Source organism: Podarcis cretensis, assembly GCF_951804945.1.
Source record: "Podarcis cretensis genome assembly, chromosome: 4".
Classification (NCBI taxonomy): Eukaryota; Metazoa; Chordata; class Lepidosauria; order Squamata; family Lacertidae; genus Podarcis; species Podarcis cretensis.
Genome location: NC_137173.1, coordinates 53770809 through 53792389, shown reverse-complemented (window position 1 = coordinate 53792389; position 21581 = coordinate 53770809). Strand labels below are relative to the sequence as shown.

The following is a 21581-nucleotide window of genomic DNA, read 5'->3' as shown; positions in this document are numbered from 1 at the left end:
TGTTTGGGACTGCAGCATTACAGAGCAATCCTATACATGTCTACTCTGAAGTAAGCCCTACCGAGGTCAAAGAGGTTTACCCCAGGGTGTTGGGCTATAGCCTTTGAGACCTCGCACTCCCACTTTCAATCATCATATCTACAGGCTGCCAAAAGAAGAGGAGCTTCTCACTAACTTGGCCCCACTCAGAGCAGTTGCTTTAGGGCCCTTTCTGTTTGGTATCCCTTTGCAAAACATGTGGCCATCTTGGTAACTTACATGGATGTCTTGGTGGCCATAGACACCTTAGGGAATGACACCTTATCAGAAGGGGAGAAGGAACAGCAACAACTGTAAAATACAGGCAGTCTGGCTACCTGGAGATATGCTTTTGCCCAGCCCTGCAGTAAACCATACGTCTCGAACAAGATAAGGTGGAAGGGAGTGAGGAGGTCTTTGGGTGGTTGGGTGGGTGCTTTTGTATCCGTCATCTTTGTGTGTGAATGCCAGCAAGTAAACTGAAGCCTTTGTTTGCCCTACATTATCAAGAGAAAGCCTTGCATTTTACATGTTTTTAATTTACCATAAATGTTTTCAATGGCTTTTTATTTTATTTTTAATTGTTTTAGCACTGATTGATTTCCTGGCACTCAAGTCACAGTATGGTGTCAAATGTCGGGATGTAATTTCATAGAACAGGGGTACCTAACTTATGATTCTCTAGATGTCATTGGACTCCAGCCAACATAGCTAATACCACCATCAACATCTCAATAGATATTCTGCCCTTCCTCCTGAAGGAGCCCAGGGATATCAGCAATGAAAAAGACATATTTTAAAGTATTCTAAAAACAGTTTCAAAACATTCTCTCAGCCAGTGATTTCAGGGTTATCGGAAACAGTATCTTTCAGCCATATTTTTAAATTCTTCCTGAAGGTCTCAATGAGGGAGGCAGACACAAAAGGGGATGATGTTAGGATAGATGCCACATATGAACCAGCAACTTCGCGACAACCACATATAAGCCACTCCTGCCGTAGAGGTTTCAGACAGATCAGTTCTGGCCCACACGTGTCCTTTTTCATCAACTTTTTATTTATTAATGGGTTGAGTTCACTGCCATTTTTATTTGGTTAGGCATATTTATAATTGCTTGTGCGCTCAATAGATGTATGGCAAAAGATTTCAGGAAACTTTAAAAAATAAATAAATTCTCACCTTATAGGATTTCCTCGGGCGAAAGAGCTGGGTTTGCAGGTGTTCCACGCAGGCACAGCCATGAAAGATGGCAAAGTGGTGACCAATGGCGGCAGAGTCCTCACTGTGACAGCTATCAAGAAGGACCTTGTCACCGCACTGGAAGAAGCCAACAAAGGAGTAGGAGTCATCCAGTTCAAAGGGGCCATTTATAGAAAGGATATTGGTTATCGGGCTATAGCTTTCCTTAAAGAATCCAGGTACCTATCTGAGGCCAAATCAGAAGGCGATAGTAAGAATATGTGTTAAACATAATCCATAATCCATGCAAATCACTACATAATCATTCCATGTTTCAGTAAAATTTTGTATCAATATATTATACAATATCCTCATATAACTATTCTTAATGGATATCCTTGTGTGTTATCACAAAAACAACTAGGATTAATTAATGGGTAATGAATACGTATTTCTTTTACTGAAGACTTTAAAACACTGTTGAATAAAACATAAAATAGCTTACACTTACTTTTTTCACGGCTACTAATGCAACATTCATGACACAATATTAAACCAGTTTATCTGTCCTGTTTTTGAGAAGATTAGGGCTCTCACAGAGAGACCCTTTTTTGTTTCCTCCTGGAACTACATTGCCCAGAATTCTTTGTAAGCTTGTGTAGATTTGTTGTTAACAAGTGAAAAACTAGTGGGTGGGAAGAATGAAACAGCAACATGCACCTACATGAAGTTGCTACTCCCAAAATGCTTAAGAGTGACTACACTGACATCTCTTCATATTACTACGAATTAATCCATTTTTTGAGGGAAATAAAAGTTGAGGATGCAAGAGGCTGGTACACTTAGGCTTTAGAGCAGGGATAGGAATCTGACCACCACCACCACCCCAATACTATTGGACTACAACTCCCATCACCCCCCAGCCCTGTCCTAGCGTGTGAAAATCTTCTGACACAGCCATTTGGAGGCTACTCTTATAAAGATCAAGCAAAGACATTTTTACCAGTATAACTGCATCAATTGCCATCTTGCACTAATGCAGCTACACTGGTAGAATTAATTCAACCTTTAACCTAAATGTTTTTGTCAGTGCCACAAAATATAAACTGTTGAAGAAGTACTACCTTTTTATAAAATAGTCTTCTTCTATGAATGAAATACACTGTTAGTATAAAACTGAAAGCATATGGCATCAGGTGTTAGTATACTGTAATACTAGTCTTTTGTATATGCAATAAAGTTTCTAAGAATGGTGCAGTATCTAGCTTTATTTTTACGGAATGTGTAGTGTTTGATTAGAAGTGGTAAATGATATGAATCTGTGTAGTGTGCTCTATCCATTGAGTTGATTTCGCCTCTCCCCCCCCCCCCCCCGAAGCAGACAAGACAATATTTGGCCAGATGTAAGAGGACTCTTTCTATGCATGTTCATGCACATTCTAATCCTAAACAGCGATAGTGTATTTGAGTTTATAGCTAGCGCATCTGAGTTTATGCCTGGAGAGTAAATGGTGTACTCAAAATACATTTGGGCTTAGCTGATGAAGATGATGTGTAGCTTTAAAAATATTACAAGTTATATGCAAGATATATTTTCCAGGGCATGTTCCCTTTTTACTTCTGCTAAGCCTGGAAACCCCTGAAAAATATATTGCTGATTACAAAAGTCAGCATGATCCATTTAACAGATACTGGACTGGGACCTGGGAGTCTTGGGCTCACATGTCAACTAAGACTGCAGTCCTAACTCCCACTTACCTGTCCGTAATTCAGTAGGAATTACTTACTTCAGAGTAGACCTATTCCTTCAATAGCATGCGGTTGCTGTGATACACATCTGGGAATTTGAAAAGTGTGGAGCAGGGATGGGCAGGGAACTAGTCCCAGCTGAGGGACCACTCATTCCAAGAGCACAGGGATCATAAGGACTGCCACAGAGCTACTGACCTTTGAAATCAGGCCTTTTGGAGCAAACACTCTCACTCATACTTCTTAAAGGCACAGGAAAAGTTCCCAGCGAATTCTTACACCTCTATACTGGCACTGGAAAATACTGCTATAAATGGATTGTATGTATGAATCAATTGACTATTGGCTATTCTGCCCTTTTAGGGGCCTGACTTACAAAGGCAGTGGTGTAGATATTGCAGCTGGTAACACGTTGGTTCAGAACATTAAACCTTTAGCAGCGGCCACATCTAGGCCAGGTAAGATAAAATCTGTACATTCTAATTAAAACATTTGTAGAATAAGTTCATGAAAAACTGAGTTCTTTATACCCATACCCCTTGCTATTTTGTAAAAATATATGTGCAACTCTTGTATTTTACGTTTTGCACTAAGAATTCCAGATGAGGCATGCAGTTTAGCCATCATGCAGAGATTTTAGAATACTGGAATTGTGCTGTAGTTAGGACCTGCAGAATATATTTAAGGAAAATCATTCCATTTAACATATCTGTACCATATTGGATAGATACCCTTTATCTGACTGCAGCTTCAGGATCCCACCCACCCCTCACCTAACATTTTTTGTAAAGCAGAGGTTAACAGAGCAAGGTGAACTTTTCTCCCAGTTGATTACAGTGGGACTTGATTCTGAGTAAAAATGCATTGGATTACATTGTGGAGCAAGTTAAATGTAGGAGAAAGGAGAGCAGGAGGGAGAGGCTCATCCCTCACCTTTGCTGTTAATTCCAATTGATTGGCTGCAGAATGATCTAGGCACCAGGGAGATCCATGGTGAGAAGATATTTTGTCCCCTTTCCCTGCCCAGTTCGTTCTGCGGTGCTGCTTCCAGATCTGAAGAAGGGCAAAACCAATCAGGGATGTGGTTTGACAAATAATTCTATAGCCGCCTCTAAATCACCTCCATCATGTGAACAAGAACTTGGTGAATGAGTCCTTTTCTTCCTGCTTGGTAGGCTGCAATGCTGACCTAGGAGGGTTTGCTGGCCTCTTTGACTTGAAAGCAGCTGGATATAAAGATCCAATTTTGGTATCTGGAACTGATGGTGTCGGAACAAAGCTCAAGGTAAGGGAAGGTTGTGTGGGCTGGGAAGGTTTAATGGATTTTTGAAGGTGTTAGGCTGACGACAGGATTTTTACTTAGTAACTGAGTGTTTACTATGCAAAGGGATCATCGTTTGGCAGCAGAGCATGCAAAAGGTCCCTGATTCAGTCCTTGGCATCTACAATACCCTCTTTCCTCCCCCCCCCCCCCCAATTGAATAACTTTATTTGCATCACATTGAGATATGTGTCTGAAATGGATGTCAGTCCTTCACAGGAGAGCAAATGGAAGGGCATAGTTTCTGAGGCCAGGAAACAAATTTTCTAGTATACTTTTGAAAAAATGTCCAAGAGCACAATATGGCGTCAATGTCCCTTTCCCAAGCCTGGCTGATATAAATAGGAGTTGCATAAAAGTATATTGGGGTCTCCTCTGATTATAGTCACCTATGTACCTTCCATGGCAGTTAAAAATGAAATCTCAGTTATGTTCAATACCATTGGCTGGGAATCAGAAGTGGTGAGAGTGCTATTGCATATATGTATCTGGTTGGTCACCACAAGAACAAGGAGGCTGGACTAGATGGGCCTGTGGCCTGATCCAGGAAGGCTGTTCTGATGCTCCCAAGTCTTGCCTAGCTCAGGTGTGATTTGTCTAATTCTCATTACAGATTGCCCAGCTATGCAATAAGCACGACACCATTGGTCAAGACTTGGTTGCCATGTGTGTCAATGATATCCTAGCTCAGGGAGCTGAGCCCCTCTTTTTCCTGGACTATTTTGCCTGTGGGAAACTTGATGTCGGGACAGCTCAGGCAGTCATCGCTGGAATAGCTGAAGCTTGTAAACTGGCAGGATGTGCGCTCCTCGGTAGGAATGATCACTCATTCCTTGTATGTGATTAGAAAATTCTCAGGTTCCTGCATTTAGTTAAAAGCAAAACTTAATGTTGCATAAGGTTGATTCATATACTTATACTGTGTCCGGCTATTATGGATCCAAGAATCAGTTTACACATTCAGTTTGCAATGGGTCATCACAGTGTGCCCTGTTTTATGAGTGGGTGGAATTTAAAAGGGGAATCTTCTGAAGAGGTGAAGAGTGTAGAAGGCAGGGGGCAGGCCTTGGAATATGGCACCTTGTGCCAGGCCAAAATTCATGCTCCCCCCGCCCCCCGCCCTTGCGCTGCCTTCCCAAAGCCAGCTAAGCAAGGGGCCATGCTTTGGGAAGGAGGTGCAAGACTCTCTCAGGGTTTTAGAGCCCTCCTGTGTCCTTCACAAAGCTGGGTAAGTGCTAGCTAGGCTTTGGGAAGGAGGTGGGAAGGTGCCCCCTTTCAGCTCAGCACCCTATGCAGGGAAACCAGTCACACTGCCCTAAATCTGCCTCTAAAGAAGGCTGGATTCAGTCCCAGTCCTTTCCCTCTAACATGCTAGTTTTCTGTGTGCAGGAAGCATTTATATAACCTATATATTATAGGTTTCAAACACATGATCTGTTCACCACCAGCCCCAATCTGCATTCTGAAGTGGCACCACAGCAAAAGCTGTCTTGTGTGATTCTCCTGGTTGTGTAACTTGGTACAGACATTTTGGCACCTGAGTCAAATGACAAAATGGCAACCCCAGTCCCCACCAGGGAAGAAGGGGTGGGTGAAGATCTACATCAGGAACAACAGGGAAAATAAAGATCTATCTCTGCTACCCCTGTGAATCCTGCTGCCTGAGACAGTCGCCTCTCCTTGCGTCATGAGTGGGCTCACCGTGACTTTGTACTTAGGCAAACTCTCATAACGACCTTTTCCTAGATTATTTACTTATCAGAACTGCTGTTTTGCTTGTTCTGGCTGTTCCATTTTGAAATCCTTTGTTCTTTACTTAATCGTGTAACACACACATACCTCACACATGTTGTTGACTGATTTCTCCGTTTTAAAATGGGCAGAATTTGAGAAACCGAGTCATTTTTCATGGCATGATCCACAACATGGGAAGGGAACATGCTCAGTGGCAGAATATCGGCCTTGCACACAGAAGGTCCCAAATTTAGTCCAATGGCATCTCCAGATGGGGCTGGGAAGGACTCCTGTGGAGAACCTTGCAATGTTGCCAGCAGTCAGTGTGGGCAGTATCGAGCAGGATAGATCTGTGGTAGGAGTCTGTTTAAGGCAGTTTCCTGTTTTTCTGTGTGCTATTCCTTAAGAGTACCAAAAGCACCTATGATTTTGTTGTTCTTGTTTTTCGTTTCTTCCTTTGGATGTACAACTTTGAAAATTCAATAAAATGTAATCAACAAGCAAAAAACCACAAAACCCCATCTAAGACAGGCTGTGCTTGCTATACTTCAGTGTATGTAAGAATCTGGGAAGTAGAGTTTCTATAATAGTCACCAGTGGTTTTGCTTTAACACTCACAGTCCCTTTCTCTGTCTTCTATTGCCACCTCAGGAGGAGAAACGGCTGAAATGCCTGGCATGTATCCACCGGGAGAGTATGACCTGGGGGGCTTTGCCGTTGGCGCTGTGGAACGAAACCAGATGCTTCCCAAGCTAGACAGAATTGTCGAGGGAGATGTGATTATTGGAATAGCTTCCTCTGGTGTTCACAGCAACGGGTTTAGCCTTGTGAGAAAGATTGTTGAAAAGTCCTCTTTAGATTTTTCCTCTCCTCCAGTGGGCCGCTCTGGTAACCAGACATTAGGTAAGATCAGTAATTGCAGCATTTTCTTCTTCTGTCTACGTTTGGTCAATTTTCAGTTATTAGGACATTTGGGGACTTTTTATCAAAGGGGGACTCAGAACCTGGGGCCAAATGTGGTTTTCCAGGCTTCTCTTTTCTCTTTGGCCCCTGGAACTCTCTCCAGGCCACCCCCCTCACAGACCTAGCCCCTCCCTGAGTGTTTTTATTTCTTTAATTTCTTTCCTATGCTTTTGGAATGTGACCTCGAGCTGTGATAGTGACTCCAACTTGCTTGGATGTGGGGAGGTGCATTGAGGCCTCTCAATTTCACGTGGCTTGGAGGTAACTAACTGTTTTAAGACAAAAGAGTCACACTTGATGCTCCTCACTAGTTGCCTCAGCCTCTGGAATATATGGCCCCCAGATCATTGCCCATGAGAGAATGTGACCCTCACGTTGGAAAAGGCTCCTGACCCTGGTTTCTATCAAAGGGCAACTAGTGAGGAAAAATGAGTACGTGCAACTGTTGGAATACATTAACTCTTTCCATTTTTGTGTGTACAGTGGTACCTCAGGTTACATACGCTTCAGGTTACATATGCTTCAGGTTGCAGACTCCGCTAACCCAGAAATAGTGCTTCAGGTTAAGAACTTTGCTTCAGGATGAGAACAGAAATGGTGCTCCGGCGGCGCGGCAGCAGTGGGAGGCCCCATTAGCTAAAGTGGTGCTTCAGGTTAAGAACAGTTTCAGGTTAAGTATGGACCTCCAGAATGAATTAAGTACTTAACCTGAGGTACCACTTTACTTGTGTGACATTTGCACTTCGTTAGCTGCCTTCCGATGCTAATCTTATGTTTCCCCCCCAGTCCTGCCTCCAACATCCATGGATTAGGCATAGACATCTGCAGATGGAATGCCTGTGTGCATAGGTATCCTATGTAAAACCGGTTTGGGCTTGCTTACAATCAAGCAGTGTGTGCATTTTATGAAATAAATAGAAATAATAAAATGTAAGCTAGAGTGCCAGTCATGCAGAGTTCCAGCTCCTGTGTAGGCTTTCTCCCCTCCCCCCAGCCCTTATAGACACCCCCACGTTGAACGTGGATCCCAGGTGCAGGACTGCGGAAGCCATGCAATGCAATTAATATGGAGCCCCTTTCATGCAGTAAACACATAAGGAAGGGCCACAGCAATATCTTCATAAGGCCTCCTTGATGCATTTCATCCTGCATGTGCTTTTGGGCTTTATCATGCTTTTGCATAATAACCTGTTAATGACTTATGTTCGCAGGAGAACAACTGCTTACACCCACTAAAATCTATAGCAAGATTCTCCTGCCGGTTCTTCGTTCAGGCTACGTGAAGGCCTATGCCCACATCACTGGAGGAGGGCTGCTGGAGAACATTCCACGTGTACTCCCAGCATCCTTTGGGGTAGTTCTAGGTAAGAATGTCTTGGTCATGGTGAACACCTACGCAAAACTTGCAAGCTTGATATATTTCTTAATTTTTATCGATGCCATTTTCCTTTCTTTAACTCGGTTTCTCCCTTCTCCTCCTGCCCCCATTTATTGAAATCCACATTTTATCTCAAAATTGACTGATTGAAGATATTTTTAAGGATGGATTGTCACATTCACTAATAAAGAGTAGAATGAAATTTAGACATTCCCTTTCATCCCAGTTTTATATGGCTTTCTGTGGGCACTCAGCCTAAGTTTACACTATGTTGCCACTTCAAACAGTCATGGCTTCCCCCAAATAATTTTGGAAGCTGTAGTTTGTTAAGGGTGTGGGAGTTGTTAGGAAGTACCTATTCCCCTCACAGCACTACGATTCCCAGAGTTCCCTGTGAAAAACAATTGATTGTTAAACTACTATGGGAACTGTAGCTCTGTGAGGGGAATAGGTGTCTCCTAACTCTCAGCACTCTTAACAAACTACAGCTCCCAGAATTCTTTGTGGGAGGCCAGGCCTGTTTAAAGTGGTATTATTATGCCTTAAATGTATGGTGTGAAGGTGGCCTTAACTTGAAAAGATTTTGGATCAATTGAAAAAGATAATAATTTTAAAAATAGGTGGTTAGATTGGTTAAATACATTTCCTTCAATTGCCAGTGATAACCATCAGATCTTTTGCTATTACTGGGCTTATCACTTTTATGTTTATTAAGTTCAATCAGAATTGTCAGTTTCATTTCTCTGTAATGCTTGTTGACTGATTTTTTAAAAAGTGTGTTACCATACAACTCTGGTTATTTTCAGATGCCGAAAGCTGGAAGATACCCGACATCTTTTCTTGGCTTCAGAAAGAGGGAAATCTGTCGGAGGAAGAAATGGCTCGAACATTTAATTGTGGGATTGGTTCAGTCCTGGTTGTGCAGAAGGAGCTGGCTGGGCAGGTCCTGAAGGACATCCAGAGGCATGAAGAGGCCTGGCTGATTGGAAAAGTTGTACGCCGTCAAGCAGGTCACTATGCAGAGCCTCATCTATGTGGGGATGACTTGTGAGGGTATTTATTTTTAATGGGGTGATGGTGCTGCATCTGAATTAGGACTGCATCTGCTTTGCATGCAGAAGGTACCAGCTTCATTCCCTGGGGAATGTCCCCAGTCTGAAACCCTGGAGAGCAGCTGCCAGTCAGTGCAGACCAGGAGTTGGCAAGGTTTACCTTGCCTGAGCTGGTTCACTCCAGCAAAGATCCCTTTGTGGACCGGATCGCGTGTGTGTGTGTGCGCGCGCGCGCCCACCCGCGATTTTCGGTAGACGCAATTTCTAGCACTGCAAAAGTGAGTCCCCGCACCGTGCTGGTTTAGAGCAGCACACGGGGACTCACCAAGCGGGTGGCTCGGTTTGGGGGCGGCTCAACGACCCCCATGGGCCGCTTGTGGCCCATGGGCCCTAGGTTGCCGACGCCTGGTGTAGACAGTACTGAGCTATGTGGACCAAATGGTCTGACCCAGTAGAAGGCAGCTCCCTTTGTTTCTAATTATTTAGTTCTATTTATTTACAGCTAATGTTTCTTTTTTTAATTGAAGGGTCTGCCCACGTTGAAGTCAATAACTTACTTCAAGCCTTACAGGCAAATAGGATAGAGTCCTTCCACAGCCAACCAAGCAAAACCCAACCAAGCAAAACAAGGGTCGGCGTCCTCATCTCTGGAACAGGTGAGACTCCTACATTCTCCATTGTGAGAAATGAATGCCATCTTTGAGGCCATAGGTTGGGGTATTCTGGAAGACTGATTTGAAGTAGTTTGGTCAGACCATACCATAAACAACTTTGGTCCTGCACACCTGAAGGAGTGTCTCTACCCCATCATTCAGGCTGGACACTGAGATGCAGCTCTGAGGGCCTTCTGGCGGTGTGTGAAGCTACAGGAAACCAGACAGAGGGCCTTCTCAGTAGTGGCACCTGCCCTGTAGACTGCCCTCCCATCAGATGTAAAAGAGATAAACAACTATATGACTTTTAGAAAACATCTGAAGAAAGCCCTGTATAGGGAAGTATATAAAAAAATATTCCTGAGACAATCATGAAGGCACGTTTTCACAAGCGACAATCTTCACGTGATCAGACACCTTTCTGCCTAAACACAGAATGCAAGGTGCTGTATTTTGCAAACAAACAAAAGCAGAGTTTTATGAGTCAGGATTTTATGGGGTAGAGGTGCCTTTCAAAAACTCCAGCCGAATACCGGAGGTTTAAATGGCAGGATTTCTGCAGCTTTTTTCTTTTTTTAAAATATGCACTATGGAACAGAAATGAAAAGAACCATGAGAGAAAAGACACTTGTTCAGAGTTTGAGTGGCATACAGTTGGAATAGGAAGAACCCCTTGAAATTACACAGGTTTCTTTGGATGTACTTATAATGAAAAACTCGTGCCTCAAGAAAAAAAAATACTTAACATTTAAATGTGTGGAATGTGCTGCAAAAGTGTATTTTGCCATCCAACCTGGCGATGGTTCTATACTTACTGAATCAAGTTGCTATTTTGCTGCTTTTAAAAATCTTTTCAGAATATCTGAGTCCCTCTTAAATATATTTTCACTTGATTGTCTTGGATCCTTCAGGTACAAATCTGGAAGCTTTAATAACCAGTACAAAGAAGCCAACTAGCTATGCAGAAATAGTCCTTGTCATTTCTAACAAAGCTGGTGTAGAAGGGCTAAGAAAAGCTGAAAGAGCTGGCATTCCTACAAAAGTAAGTAAATGTTCAACAGTTTGGCATGTGTAACTTAGCGGTTAGGTGTCTGTGTCTGACTGTTCAAAAAGTTCAGCATTTCTGAAATATTCTGAAATATTCAGCATTAATGATTGAGGGTAAATAAATGTATCCCATAATCTCACAATGCTTTACCCTTTCTTAGGTAATTGACCACAAGCTGTACAGCAGTCGCACAGAGTTTGACAGCGCAGTTGATAAAGTCCTTGAAGAGTTCTCAGTTGAGCTGGTCTGCCTTGCAGGATTTATGCGGATCTTATCTGGTCCTTTTGTCAGAAAGTGGAATGGTAAATGCATCTGGATATACTGCACTTGGAACTAGAAATGCCCTTGCCGTTAGACAACAGTTTTGTTTTCAATTAATAGATTTTGCTAATTTCCTAGTTTAAAAACAGCACAGTGTTTCCCACAGCTTGAGAGGGATTTCTCTACATTTTTAAAATAATCATTATTGATGTGAAAAAGGGACATTGATATTCTCTATGTTATTAGTGAACCAGCTGTATCATAGCTGTCCCATTATTTCTGATTCCAAAATGCAGCTGGTTTCAGATTCTCAGTTGATGGCTGCCGTTTGTCTGATAATGTTGATTCAGACATTATAGTTTCTAGTCTATATCTAATTGTTACCAGTTCATTCAAGAAGATGGAAATTGCAGAAAAAACCTGCTTTGTTTTACATATTTTGTTTCAATTAGTACGTCAGTAATTTCTTGTTTAAGCATTGTAATGCTAGGAGAACTAAAAAAAATGAATTTTGTTTTTTACTTCTAGGAAAAATATTGAATATTCACCCATCTTTGCTGCCTTCATTTAAAGGAGCAAATGCCCATAGACTGGTACTGGAGGCTGGAGTCAGAGTCACTGGTTGTACTGTGCACTTTGTTGCCGTATGTTCTCCTTTTTTGCTACTCTGTTAATAATAATCTTAGTTGAATTGATTGTCAGATTGCTTCTCAGCCAACAATGAATGCAGAGGGATTAATTTACACAGAATGTGAAAGGGTTGGCCAGTGATCTGAGCACAAAATGTACTAATTAGACAGTTGCTGCACCTCCTGCCCACTTCAGCATAGTCTGACGTCTACTACAGCTCAGTAATTGGGGAATCTTTTTGAACCCAGCCTAGCCTGACTGCTGCCAGCTGCAGACCAGGTCAAGGTTAAGTTAAGGAATCTATGCAGCTGTTGAGCACAGTCATTGGACTGCTTCATTTACTTCACAATTTAGAAATAATTTATTATTGTGAACTGTAATAATATTTTACCTGGTTTTCATAGTGGTGTGCGTTTTACAGTTTTCTCTTGAATTCTCTTCTACAGCTAACTAGACCAGACTGGAGTCAGACTAAATATTTGTGGTACAGAATTAGCCAATTTCAAGATAGCTTGTAGTGTTGAAGATAATTTCTTAAAGGGGAAAGAGTCCCATGAGAGGTCATGAAAGCAAACCAAGGCCATGTTCTAGAGCTCATAATTTCGTCTATCTCTCCATCTTGTCAACGTTTCTGACCTTCCTTTCTAGGAAGAAGTTGATGCTGGAGCAATCATTTTTCAAGAGCCAGTCCCTGTGAAGATTGGCGACACAGAGGAGACTTTATGCGAAAGGGTGAAGGAGGCAGAGCACAGAGCCTTCCCTGCTGCTATGCAGTTAGTGGCAAGCGGAGAAGTACAGCTAGGAGGAGATGGGAAGTTACGCTGGAATTCGGGAAAGCACAACTGAAATGCAGAGGACAAGAAAACAGCAACAACCACGATGCATAATTTTTGCTTTAATTCTGTAGCATAGGGCAGCAAGATGAGAAAACCAAACAGAGCCAAATTGGGAAGGGGATGAATTTGCCATCTCAAATATTCAAATACTTTTGCCATAATACAGGTTCTTAAAATGGACCTCTGCAGACACAGGACCTCATGGTAAGCCATGCGTGTGATTAACACCAGGGTCACCCAAAGCATCGTGAAAGGTGCACTGAAATATCCAAAGCCCTTGTGGGCAACCATTTCACTCAAACAGATTGCCACCTAGTACACACTATGCCTCACCTGTATCAAAGGGCCAGCTACATGGCAGTGCCCTTGTCTAAATCAGGCATTGCCTTCACAAACAGACCGTGCCTACTCCCAGGAAAAGGGACTATACAATAAAACTATCTGTGGTCACAGCATTAATTAAGCATTTTAATATCCATCCTTTTAACATTTATTTCTGAATAGCAAGGTGAATCAGAATCAGGTTTTTTTGCCATAGTGCTAAAGATTGAAGTATTTCATAACGATTGGTGAGCACAAGAAAATCAAAGAAACACATGGCAGTAACCAGGGCTGTATTCAGCTAATCACGTGGGAGATTTAATCCCCACCCCTTTTCTAAATATATTATACTATGAAACATATTGTTTATTAAAACTTAACCCATGACATCATGGAGACATGCAATAACATGTTCTTCAGTATGTTTTTATCATAGCTAGAAAGCACAGTGAGGAAGGAATTGACCTAACTTTGAAAGAAAAGAAGTAAGTAGCTACATATTACATGTGCCTTTAAAAAAAATCACCATGATGGTTCATTAAAGGAGAGAATACAATATTTCCATTGTGTTATGATTTTGCTATTTACAAAACTAATCAGTGTTCAAATGCTAAGCTTCCATAGGGATTGGACTATATAGCACAATACTGTTACATTCCTCTTATCTGTTTTGTACCCAAATGTTCAGTGATATCAAACCCCATTCTAATAAAAATCATTAATTTAAGAAATTACATACATATCTATGTTAATTTCTGGGTGATAGTTAAAAGATTTCTCTCCTTACAGTTGCTAAAGATGCCTTGCAGTGTCTTGTCAGTTCCTAAGCAAGTCTTGCTGGTGGAAACCTTCCACAAAAGAAGCAACCTGAAGCCAAAAATAAACCAGAGGTGTTCTGCTTTTAATGATCAGGTCATGTAAGAAGACAAGCTTACCCATTGTATCTAGCTTTTAGCGAGAGTATGTCATATATTGTTATCAAGAGAGGTGACATTGGTACACTAATCTCTGGCTAGCCCCTACCCAGAGCACCATGTTCTACCAACAGCCCAAGCTTACCCCAAGGAGGATGGTTCTGTGTACTCATGCACCACTGTCCCATTTAAACTGTACAAATCAGTCCTTCCAGGAGAGACGGCTGTGTACACTCAAGTCACCGTGTGTGAACAATGGCTTTGCAATGCAATTTTATTCAATGTATTTGTACATAACAAAAAGTGAGTGCGAGAAACATTCTTCTTACTATGTACCATCTTACAGTTTCCAAAACATGATTGTGGCACACCCTGTGAGAATAGAGTTGAGGATCATTTGAAGTGAAAACATTTGAAGTGAAAACTATCATAGCTAAATGCAGAAAATTTGGGAAAATTATCAATCATGTTATGCTGGATATCCGTCATATATTGACTGACTGACTAGTTTTATGTGGGAAGTTATTTAAAAGGGGATTCAGGTGTGCTTTGAATGGCATATCAGGGAGCTCTCAGAAGTTCTGGTTTAAATATCTTTAGAATATAAATCCAGTTGCAAACCTGAGGGGAAAATAATATCCTTTGCCTTTACAAGTGACACAAACACACACTGATTTTATACAGTTCAGCACGTGCCTGCTCAAGTTTCTCATTCTTGTTCCCTGCAGTTGGCAAAACCCAGCTACAACATCCCCTTACCTGTTTTTTTTTTTGCTGTGGCTGGTGCCACAAAACCCATAGTGTTTTTCTAATACCAGCAAAGGCCACAGAAACCTCTCCTCTGAGGTCAGCAGTGATGTGGCCAAGACAATGCAGAATGAGATACAGAATGAGAAAACTTTGTGTGGAGGATGGGGAAAGGAATCCTAGGTAGCTGCCTTATATAGTGCCATCTCCATTGGTCCATCTACCTCAGTATTGTCCACACTGACTGGCAGCAGCTCCCTCCCATCTCTACTTGGAGATCCCAGGGAATGAACCTGGGACCTCCTCCATACAAAGCAGATATTCTGCATTGAGCCACAGCCCCTCTCCACCTTATCCTTTAGGGGGGAAGCTATGTTGGTGCCAGAGATTTCCCCCCCTAATGCTTATTATCTGGTGGGGTATGCCCATGAATTTCATGGAGTCAGGGGGAGAGTAAAATCACCACCTAGGCTACCCTTAAGCTAATTATGCCCCGTATTGTGTCCATTGAGCATGCTTTCCTCACTTGAAGAAGCAATATTGACCCACATGCTCTGATTTTAGCAAAGGAAAAGCACTTGGATAAGAGGAATTTGACAGTTTCAGCCTTAATTATTGTAACCGTCACTATTCATTGCTGCATTGTAGCTGCTTATAGGAAAGTTTAAGAGGAGGAGCAATCCTGCCTTTCCTTTTGATGGACCAGCTCCCGACTCTCTCGTTTCCAGTAGGTTTTGCCATCCTTTCCTAGTTGCACCATTCCACTGGCAACCAGCTGTAGGGCAACAGGAAATACCCGACTCTCTGCTTCTTTGACCTTTTCTGACAAGGTCTCTTCCGTGTCTTCTGCCTTCACAGAGACGGGCTCTTGTAAGATTACTGCTTCGAGACTAGTATCCTCCATAGAGAAAGAGAGAGAGAGAGATTCCATTAAGATAGGTGACTTTCCACATGAAGAGCAACAGAAGCAGAAAGTGCTTGGGGCAGAGTAGTGTTACTGAAATTCAGTCTGGAAAAGATTAGCAGAAATTTAAGTTGTAATATAAAGGACAGGTGGCAGGTTGAAAAGGGATGAGGAGCACATTATGGCCCAAACTGCATCCAACCTTGATGATATAAGTAGCAACCACTTTTTTAAGTGATCTTGATAACAATTCCACACACATACACACCCTGGGTATTTAGGTTTTTTAAAAAAATGCCACCTAGTTGTTCATCTCATCTTTACAGTCACTTGTAGTTAGGTCCTTAGAAATGGCATGTAGGAAGACAAATGGGTAATACAACTAGGCAAAGGGTCAGGTTAGGAATTGGTGGTTGGAGATGTTTATTCAAGAAGGTGGTTAAGGTTTCAGTTCTAATCCCACTTTCAAGGGAATAAGCACCATTAAACTTAACGGCACTTCCTTCTGGAGGAACAGGCCATGCGTTTATTGCAATGTAAATGAGCTTGGAGTTAATATTGTTACGACAGCTAGAAAACCTCCATCAAGGGCTGAGGAGAACAAGGTGTAGGTATATGTCGCCAGGAACAGGGGGGTCTCAGAGACTTTAGTGCAGGCGTAGGCAAACTCTGGCCCTCCAGATGTTTGGGACTACAATTCACATCATACCTGACCACTGGTCCTGTTAGATAGGGATGATGGGAACTGTAGTCCCAAACATCTGGAGGGCCAGAGTTTGCCTATGCCTGCTTTAGTGAACTGATTCCTTTGTTCAAAGCAAATTGGAAGAATAGCAATATTACATAGTCCTTTTTTGGGCGGGGGGGACCAAGGCAACATTTATGCTAAATAACATCAAACTCAGGGATTAGAAGTGTAGCCCAATAACATCAGGAGGATCACAAAAAACCCCAACCTAGATACCCCATCTCTGCCTATGTCAAGAATGAGAATTATTTGCAGGTGTGCAGAAGCAGAAAGAGGTGTTTTCTTTATTCACAGGAAGATACTTACAAGCACAAAATGGACTGTACAGCCAGCAATTTTGTATGCAGATGAGAGTGCCTGCTTGTGGACATTTCCTCCTTTAGTTAATGGTGAAAGTGATGGATAAGTGCTCAGAATTTTCCCTATAATTAATGAAAACTCTGTTCAGACATATCAAAGAGACAAACAAGAATGTGCAAAATGGAAATGGTAGCCCCACATGCAGATCACTAATTGAAAATCACTGCTTTGATTGAGTATATGAACCCAGCCTGGAAATTCTTATGATCCTAGTTTGCTTTATACATGCTGAATCCTCAGCAGCTGTCAGCCCTTCTGAGGAATTAAAAAAAAAAAAAAACTTAATACAACAATAGTTCATTCCACTTGCTTACCACTCCATTTCCTAAGGAAGTTGCTAGTCAAAACTCTTATAAATCCTGCCAAACAAATCAGTTCCACAGAGAATTCTTCAAGGACTCTGTCAAGTGTGCCTTCATATTCGGATCTGCTTCCATACAGTTTATGGTCAATTACCTACAATAATTAATGCAAAAGATTAATGCAAAAGAAACTTCCAAGCACCATGCAAATCAAAACTGAAGAACATGGGCAACCTTTTGAAGACCCTCAAAATTTACATTAAATTTATACAAACCAGGTTCTAGATGATCTTGTTTTTTTACTCGTAGACATAATTGTCTCAAGAATACGTATCTAAATATGAGGCATGGGGCAGTACTCTGCAGAGAAATATTGTAAGTGAAGATACTTTCTGGCAATGTGGGATTTTTTGGCCATGAAATTATACTGCAATGTTCTCCTTACTCTGGTGGGGATGCCAGCCAGGGTTGCATTCTTCAGTTCTTCCACCCCAGACCTGTTGGCGATGACAAGGACTACTTGGGCACAGCTTGCTGGCTCTTTTGCATATCCGAGAAGTGCTGTCAGGCTTGTACCTCAAATGAGAAGATTAAGACACAGCCAGTTTCTAGTAGACATCGCAAACGTGTACCCAGGGAAACAGCAAGTGACTGCTCCAAAGTATGCACTTATAATATCATTGTGAACTAACAAACCCATGTTCTCTGTCAACCTTCTACATAGGTTGCGACTGCATTTTAGCTCTTTGACTATACAACTGCTTAAGAATTCCTGTGCTTTTAAGGAAAGATTTGTGATAGGCAACATTCATGTTGTATAAATGGTTGTAGTAACCATCAGAACTTTGCATATTTGAGGCTGGAGCAGAGAGGACTCTCTGTTATATTCAGGCAGAATACCAAGGCCTGCATATGCCTCATTTTGTTCTACAAAGTTTCTGTATCAGCTAATATAGCAAAATTAACAATAACGCGGTTAAACTGGATGATAACTTTCTGATCTTCAATTAATGATTCTGTGTTGTTGGTTGTTGTTTTGGTGTTTTTTATGATCAACTTCTAGTGAATATCTTCATAACATTCTTAATATTCTCCCCCTGCTCTTATTCCCAGTTAATCCATAACTTACAGGTAATTCTATTCATTTCTAAACCAAAGTAAATCCCATTTAGTTTAATGGGGTTTTCTTCCCAACTGAGCATGTGTAGGAAAGTTTCTGAAACATGCTTTTCTGCTTATTTTTAATAAACCAGTATGGATAATTCTTCAATTCTTGTAAATCACCCTGGCAACTAAAGCGTGCTTGCACATTTTTCAATAGTTGTGATAAACTTTGATTTATTTTTATGGAATTACAGTATACAAATATTTTTATAAAGAAATTAAAACATAAACAAGTCAATGACAGAAGAGTTCCCCCCTTCATATCATCTTCCCAGTTTGTCCCAATCTGGCTTGCTTAGAAGTCCTTAAGACATTAAACATAATTTCAAAGTAAATTTGAATGATGTGGTGTGATGCAAGATTTGGATATCAGGGGTTCAACTGGATTTCAATTCTGATCAAAAATGCAATTAATATAAGAACTATCTGCATATTAACAGCAATCAGTTCTATTAATATTGAATGATTCTTATAAAGCACTTTATAAAGCATCTTCAATGAGATGTAAGTTCACACAAGCAACTTTGCCATAATATATCAAAGTCTACATGCTCTCACAAAATCTCCATTGCAGAGATGGTTATTGAGTGCTGTAGCAATTGCAAGCTCACCCATTCCCGAGATAAGAACTGCTACTTTCACTTTGCTTTTTCTGCATGTGGTCTGGATCTGGCTGTCTACATTGGAAAGATTCTTCATAAATGGATATTTGTTTTGCAGCAATGCTTCAAGAAGATTCTTGATTACTACACGAGAACATCCTGAATAAAGGAAAGGTAATTCAGTGCACATGCTTAAAATATAGTAGCTAAAAGCACATACATTGGAAAACTAAACTGCCAAAGGGATAGGAATGTCTATAATATCCAGTTGAAAGCTCTTCTCCTTAATCCATTTGTTTACAAAAGAGTTGAAAGCAAATAACCTTTAATTAATTGGTGTTTTCATATATATTTTTTGCATTGTGCAGGACTTGCAAATGGACACCCAAATACAAACTAAACATTAGCCCAGTTCACATGTCATATTATACCATAGTTTAAAACAAACTATGGTTTAATGTGAACAAGTTCTTTCAGAGCTCCTTTCCCACTCTTGCTGATGCCATGCACAGAACAAGTCATAATCTAGCTTGTTGTGTTGTCCAAACTGAGGTTCATGGCTTGTTTCCCCAAAGTAAATTACAAGCATGACCATGAACAAACCTTGGTTACCACTCACAGCTTGGTGAAAACAAGCCATAAGCCTGGGTTCAGAAAGCATAGCAACCTAGACTTTGATTTGTCCTGGCTGTGGTGTGGCAGCAGCAGGAACAGAAGAGAGATGCTGAATTTACCCCTGCTACCGAAGTTAAGTTACATAGCTACAGAAACTTAATACAATTACGGTCCAAATCACAGTGCAATCCTATGTATGTCTACAAATTAAAGTGCATTCCTATATATGTCTGCACAGAAGTAAACACCATCATTTTCAATGGGCCTCACTCTCATATAAATTGGTATAGAACTGAAGCCTTAGAACATTTTAAATGCTTTTCTTGGATTTTAAGCTGTTTCTATGTCTGAATAAGAAATGCAATAACCTGCAAGATGGTGGATGACTTTCCCGATCAACCACGCATCCTCGTATTTCTGGAGATCTTTCAAAATCTGTCCAGCAAACTCCTTTTGTACCACCAGCACAGCACCAATCCCACAGTTAAACATTTGAGACATCTCCACTTCTGAAAGGCTTCCCTCTTCTTGAAGCCAAGAAAATATTGAAGGAATATTCCAACTATGAGCATCTACAAATAATTGAATTTGTAAAGAACAACACTGTCCTTAATTCCATCCCTGTTAAAGCCATGGCACAGGTTCATCCTTCCAGCCTCAACTCTCATTAGCAATATTGGATACAATCCAGCAAAATATAGGAACTACTATGTCATGCTGAAATTATCTATGTGAAGGACATAGAGAGACCTGAACATATGAGTAAGAGAAAGAAATTCATTTCAGAGGGGTGTTCTGATTTTTCCTCTCAAATGCTGGGATGAGGGACTGCAACTGTGCAATACTCTTGGATTAGTTATTTCACGATCAGACTCTCAAGAAACCTATTGTCATGGTTTGGAACTCCATCTGTCAGCAGAGGTCTCTTGAGACTCCTAGGAAGGAGAATATTCAGTTCCTCCAATGCTACAGGAGACAATAGTTGAAATAGCCACCCCCTCCAGACACTTCTATAGAGGAGGGGCTCCAGGACACAGTGAGGCTTCCAGACACTGTCCCTTAGAAAGTAGCTCTTTTAGACTTGCATGCATCACCCCACTGGTTACTGAAAACTCTCCTTTCCACCCCACTAAGCCCAGGGTCTGGAACAGGTCTTTCACCCTTAACGCAGCACATGCCGGCATAAGAAAAGTGCAGTCTCTTGTTATTAGGCAAGGCTCCTTTAAGAAGGTGTGGCTTGACAGGAATATTTAAAATGGGGGGCCTATGTGGTGCCCTCCTGATGGATTCTAATTCTGTCAGGTGATCCATTATGGTCAGTGTTCAGAGATGATAGGAGTTGTTCAGTCCAGCAACATCTGGAGAACATCACTTTGGGGGCTCCTGATTTAAACATCCATTGCTGCGAACTACACTGAAGCAACAATCTCAATCAGTTTTGGCTCTGGCCTGACTTCAAACCCAAATCCCCACAATGAGCTGTCCATGGTGTTGGTTCTTGGCTCATTGAATAGTCATGCCAGGCTAGAGTTGCCCCTGTGGTCTTCCATCTGGAACAGAAAACTTATATGGAGTTTGGAGTCAATTGCCCCAGATAAAGAAATACTGGGTTCCAGCCAAGAAGGTCACGATATACACACGACTGGTGACTGCTGTTCAGAGGGGCAGAGGGAAAAAAAATCCCATCTTGCTTGCCTTCTATTTGGAGCGTTTAGGCCAGAAGTATTTCAGATGTTTACATATATACGTACATAATTTTGTTTGTATGCTGTCTTTCCACAGTTCAAACCATGCTCAAGGTGGCTTGTAACATGAAAAAAACCACACACAACTGCAACATAACAAAAGTAGTCATAAACAATAAATAAAACACAAAAAATACACAGCCAAACTGCACAAATTCCACATAAACCAAAAGATCTAAAATAAAGATTCAAAAAACGAATAGCAACAACATCAACAACACCCCCAAACAACACCCCAGTCCCAAAGTCTGCTCAGCAGCCTCAGCTTTCGTAGCTGGAGTCAGTCAGCATCCTGCCCTCCCAGGTCAAGTGGGAAAAGTAATGCAAGGCAGGGCC

The 21581-nt window shown here is 41.4% G+C and overlaps 2 protein-coding genes across 4 annotated transcripts in view; one reads left to right on the top strand and one right to left on the bottom strand.

Moving 5' to 3' along the window:
* LOC307213817 (trifunctional purine biosynthetic protein adenosine-3) overlaps positions 1–13868 on the top strand; it is a 27090-nt gene extending 13222 nt beyond the window's left edge. The window contains exons 12-23 of the mRNA XM_079972027.1: positions 1206–1437; positions 3311–3405; positions 4123–4232; positions 4882–5080; positions 6654–6905; positions 8177–8329; positions 9150–9353; positions 9923–10051; positions 10960–11090; positions 11257–11398; positions 11886–12001; positions 12636–13868. Of these exons, the coding sequence (XP_079828153.1) occupies positions 1206–1437; positions 3311–3405; positions 4123–4232; positions 4882–5080; positions 6654–6905; positions 8177–8329; positions 9150–9353; positions 9923–10051; positions 10960–11090; positions 11257–11398; positions 11886–12001; positions 12636–12833 (1961 nt within the window). The 3' untranslated portion in view covers positions 12834–13868. The remainder of the gene's footprint in view (positions 1–1205; positions 1438–3310; positions 3406–4122; positions 4233–4881; positions 5081–6653; positions 6906–8176; positions 8330–9149; positions 9354–9922; positions 10052–10959; positions 11091–11256; positions 11399–11885; positions 12002–12635) is intronic.
* The window catches only part of LOC307213815 (trifunctional purine biosynthetic protein adenosine-3-like), a 25820-nt gene continuing 17101 nt past the window's right edge, over positions 12863–21581 (bottom strand). Inside the window, exons 17-23 of one of the 3 annotated variants that reach the window (XM_079972022.1) lie at positions 19869–20072; positions 18895–19044; positions 17565–17695; positions 17132–17273; positions 16764–16879; positions 15434–15703; positions 12863–14011 (exon numbers count right to left, since the gene is read on the bottom strand). In XM_079972022.1, the coding sequence (XP_079828148.1) occupies positions 15470–15703; positions 16764–16879; positions 17132–17273; positions 17565–17695; positions 18895–19044; positions 19869–20072 (977 nt within the window). In that variant the 3' untranslated portion in view covers positions 12863–14011; positions 15434–15469. Of the gene's footprint in view, positions 15704–16763; positions 16880–17131; positions 17274–17564; positions 17696–18894; positions 19045–19868; positions 20073–21581 lie in introns of all 3 variants that reach the window. The other 2 variants (XM_079972021.1, XM_079972023.1) reach the window with 2 other exon arrangements.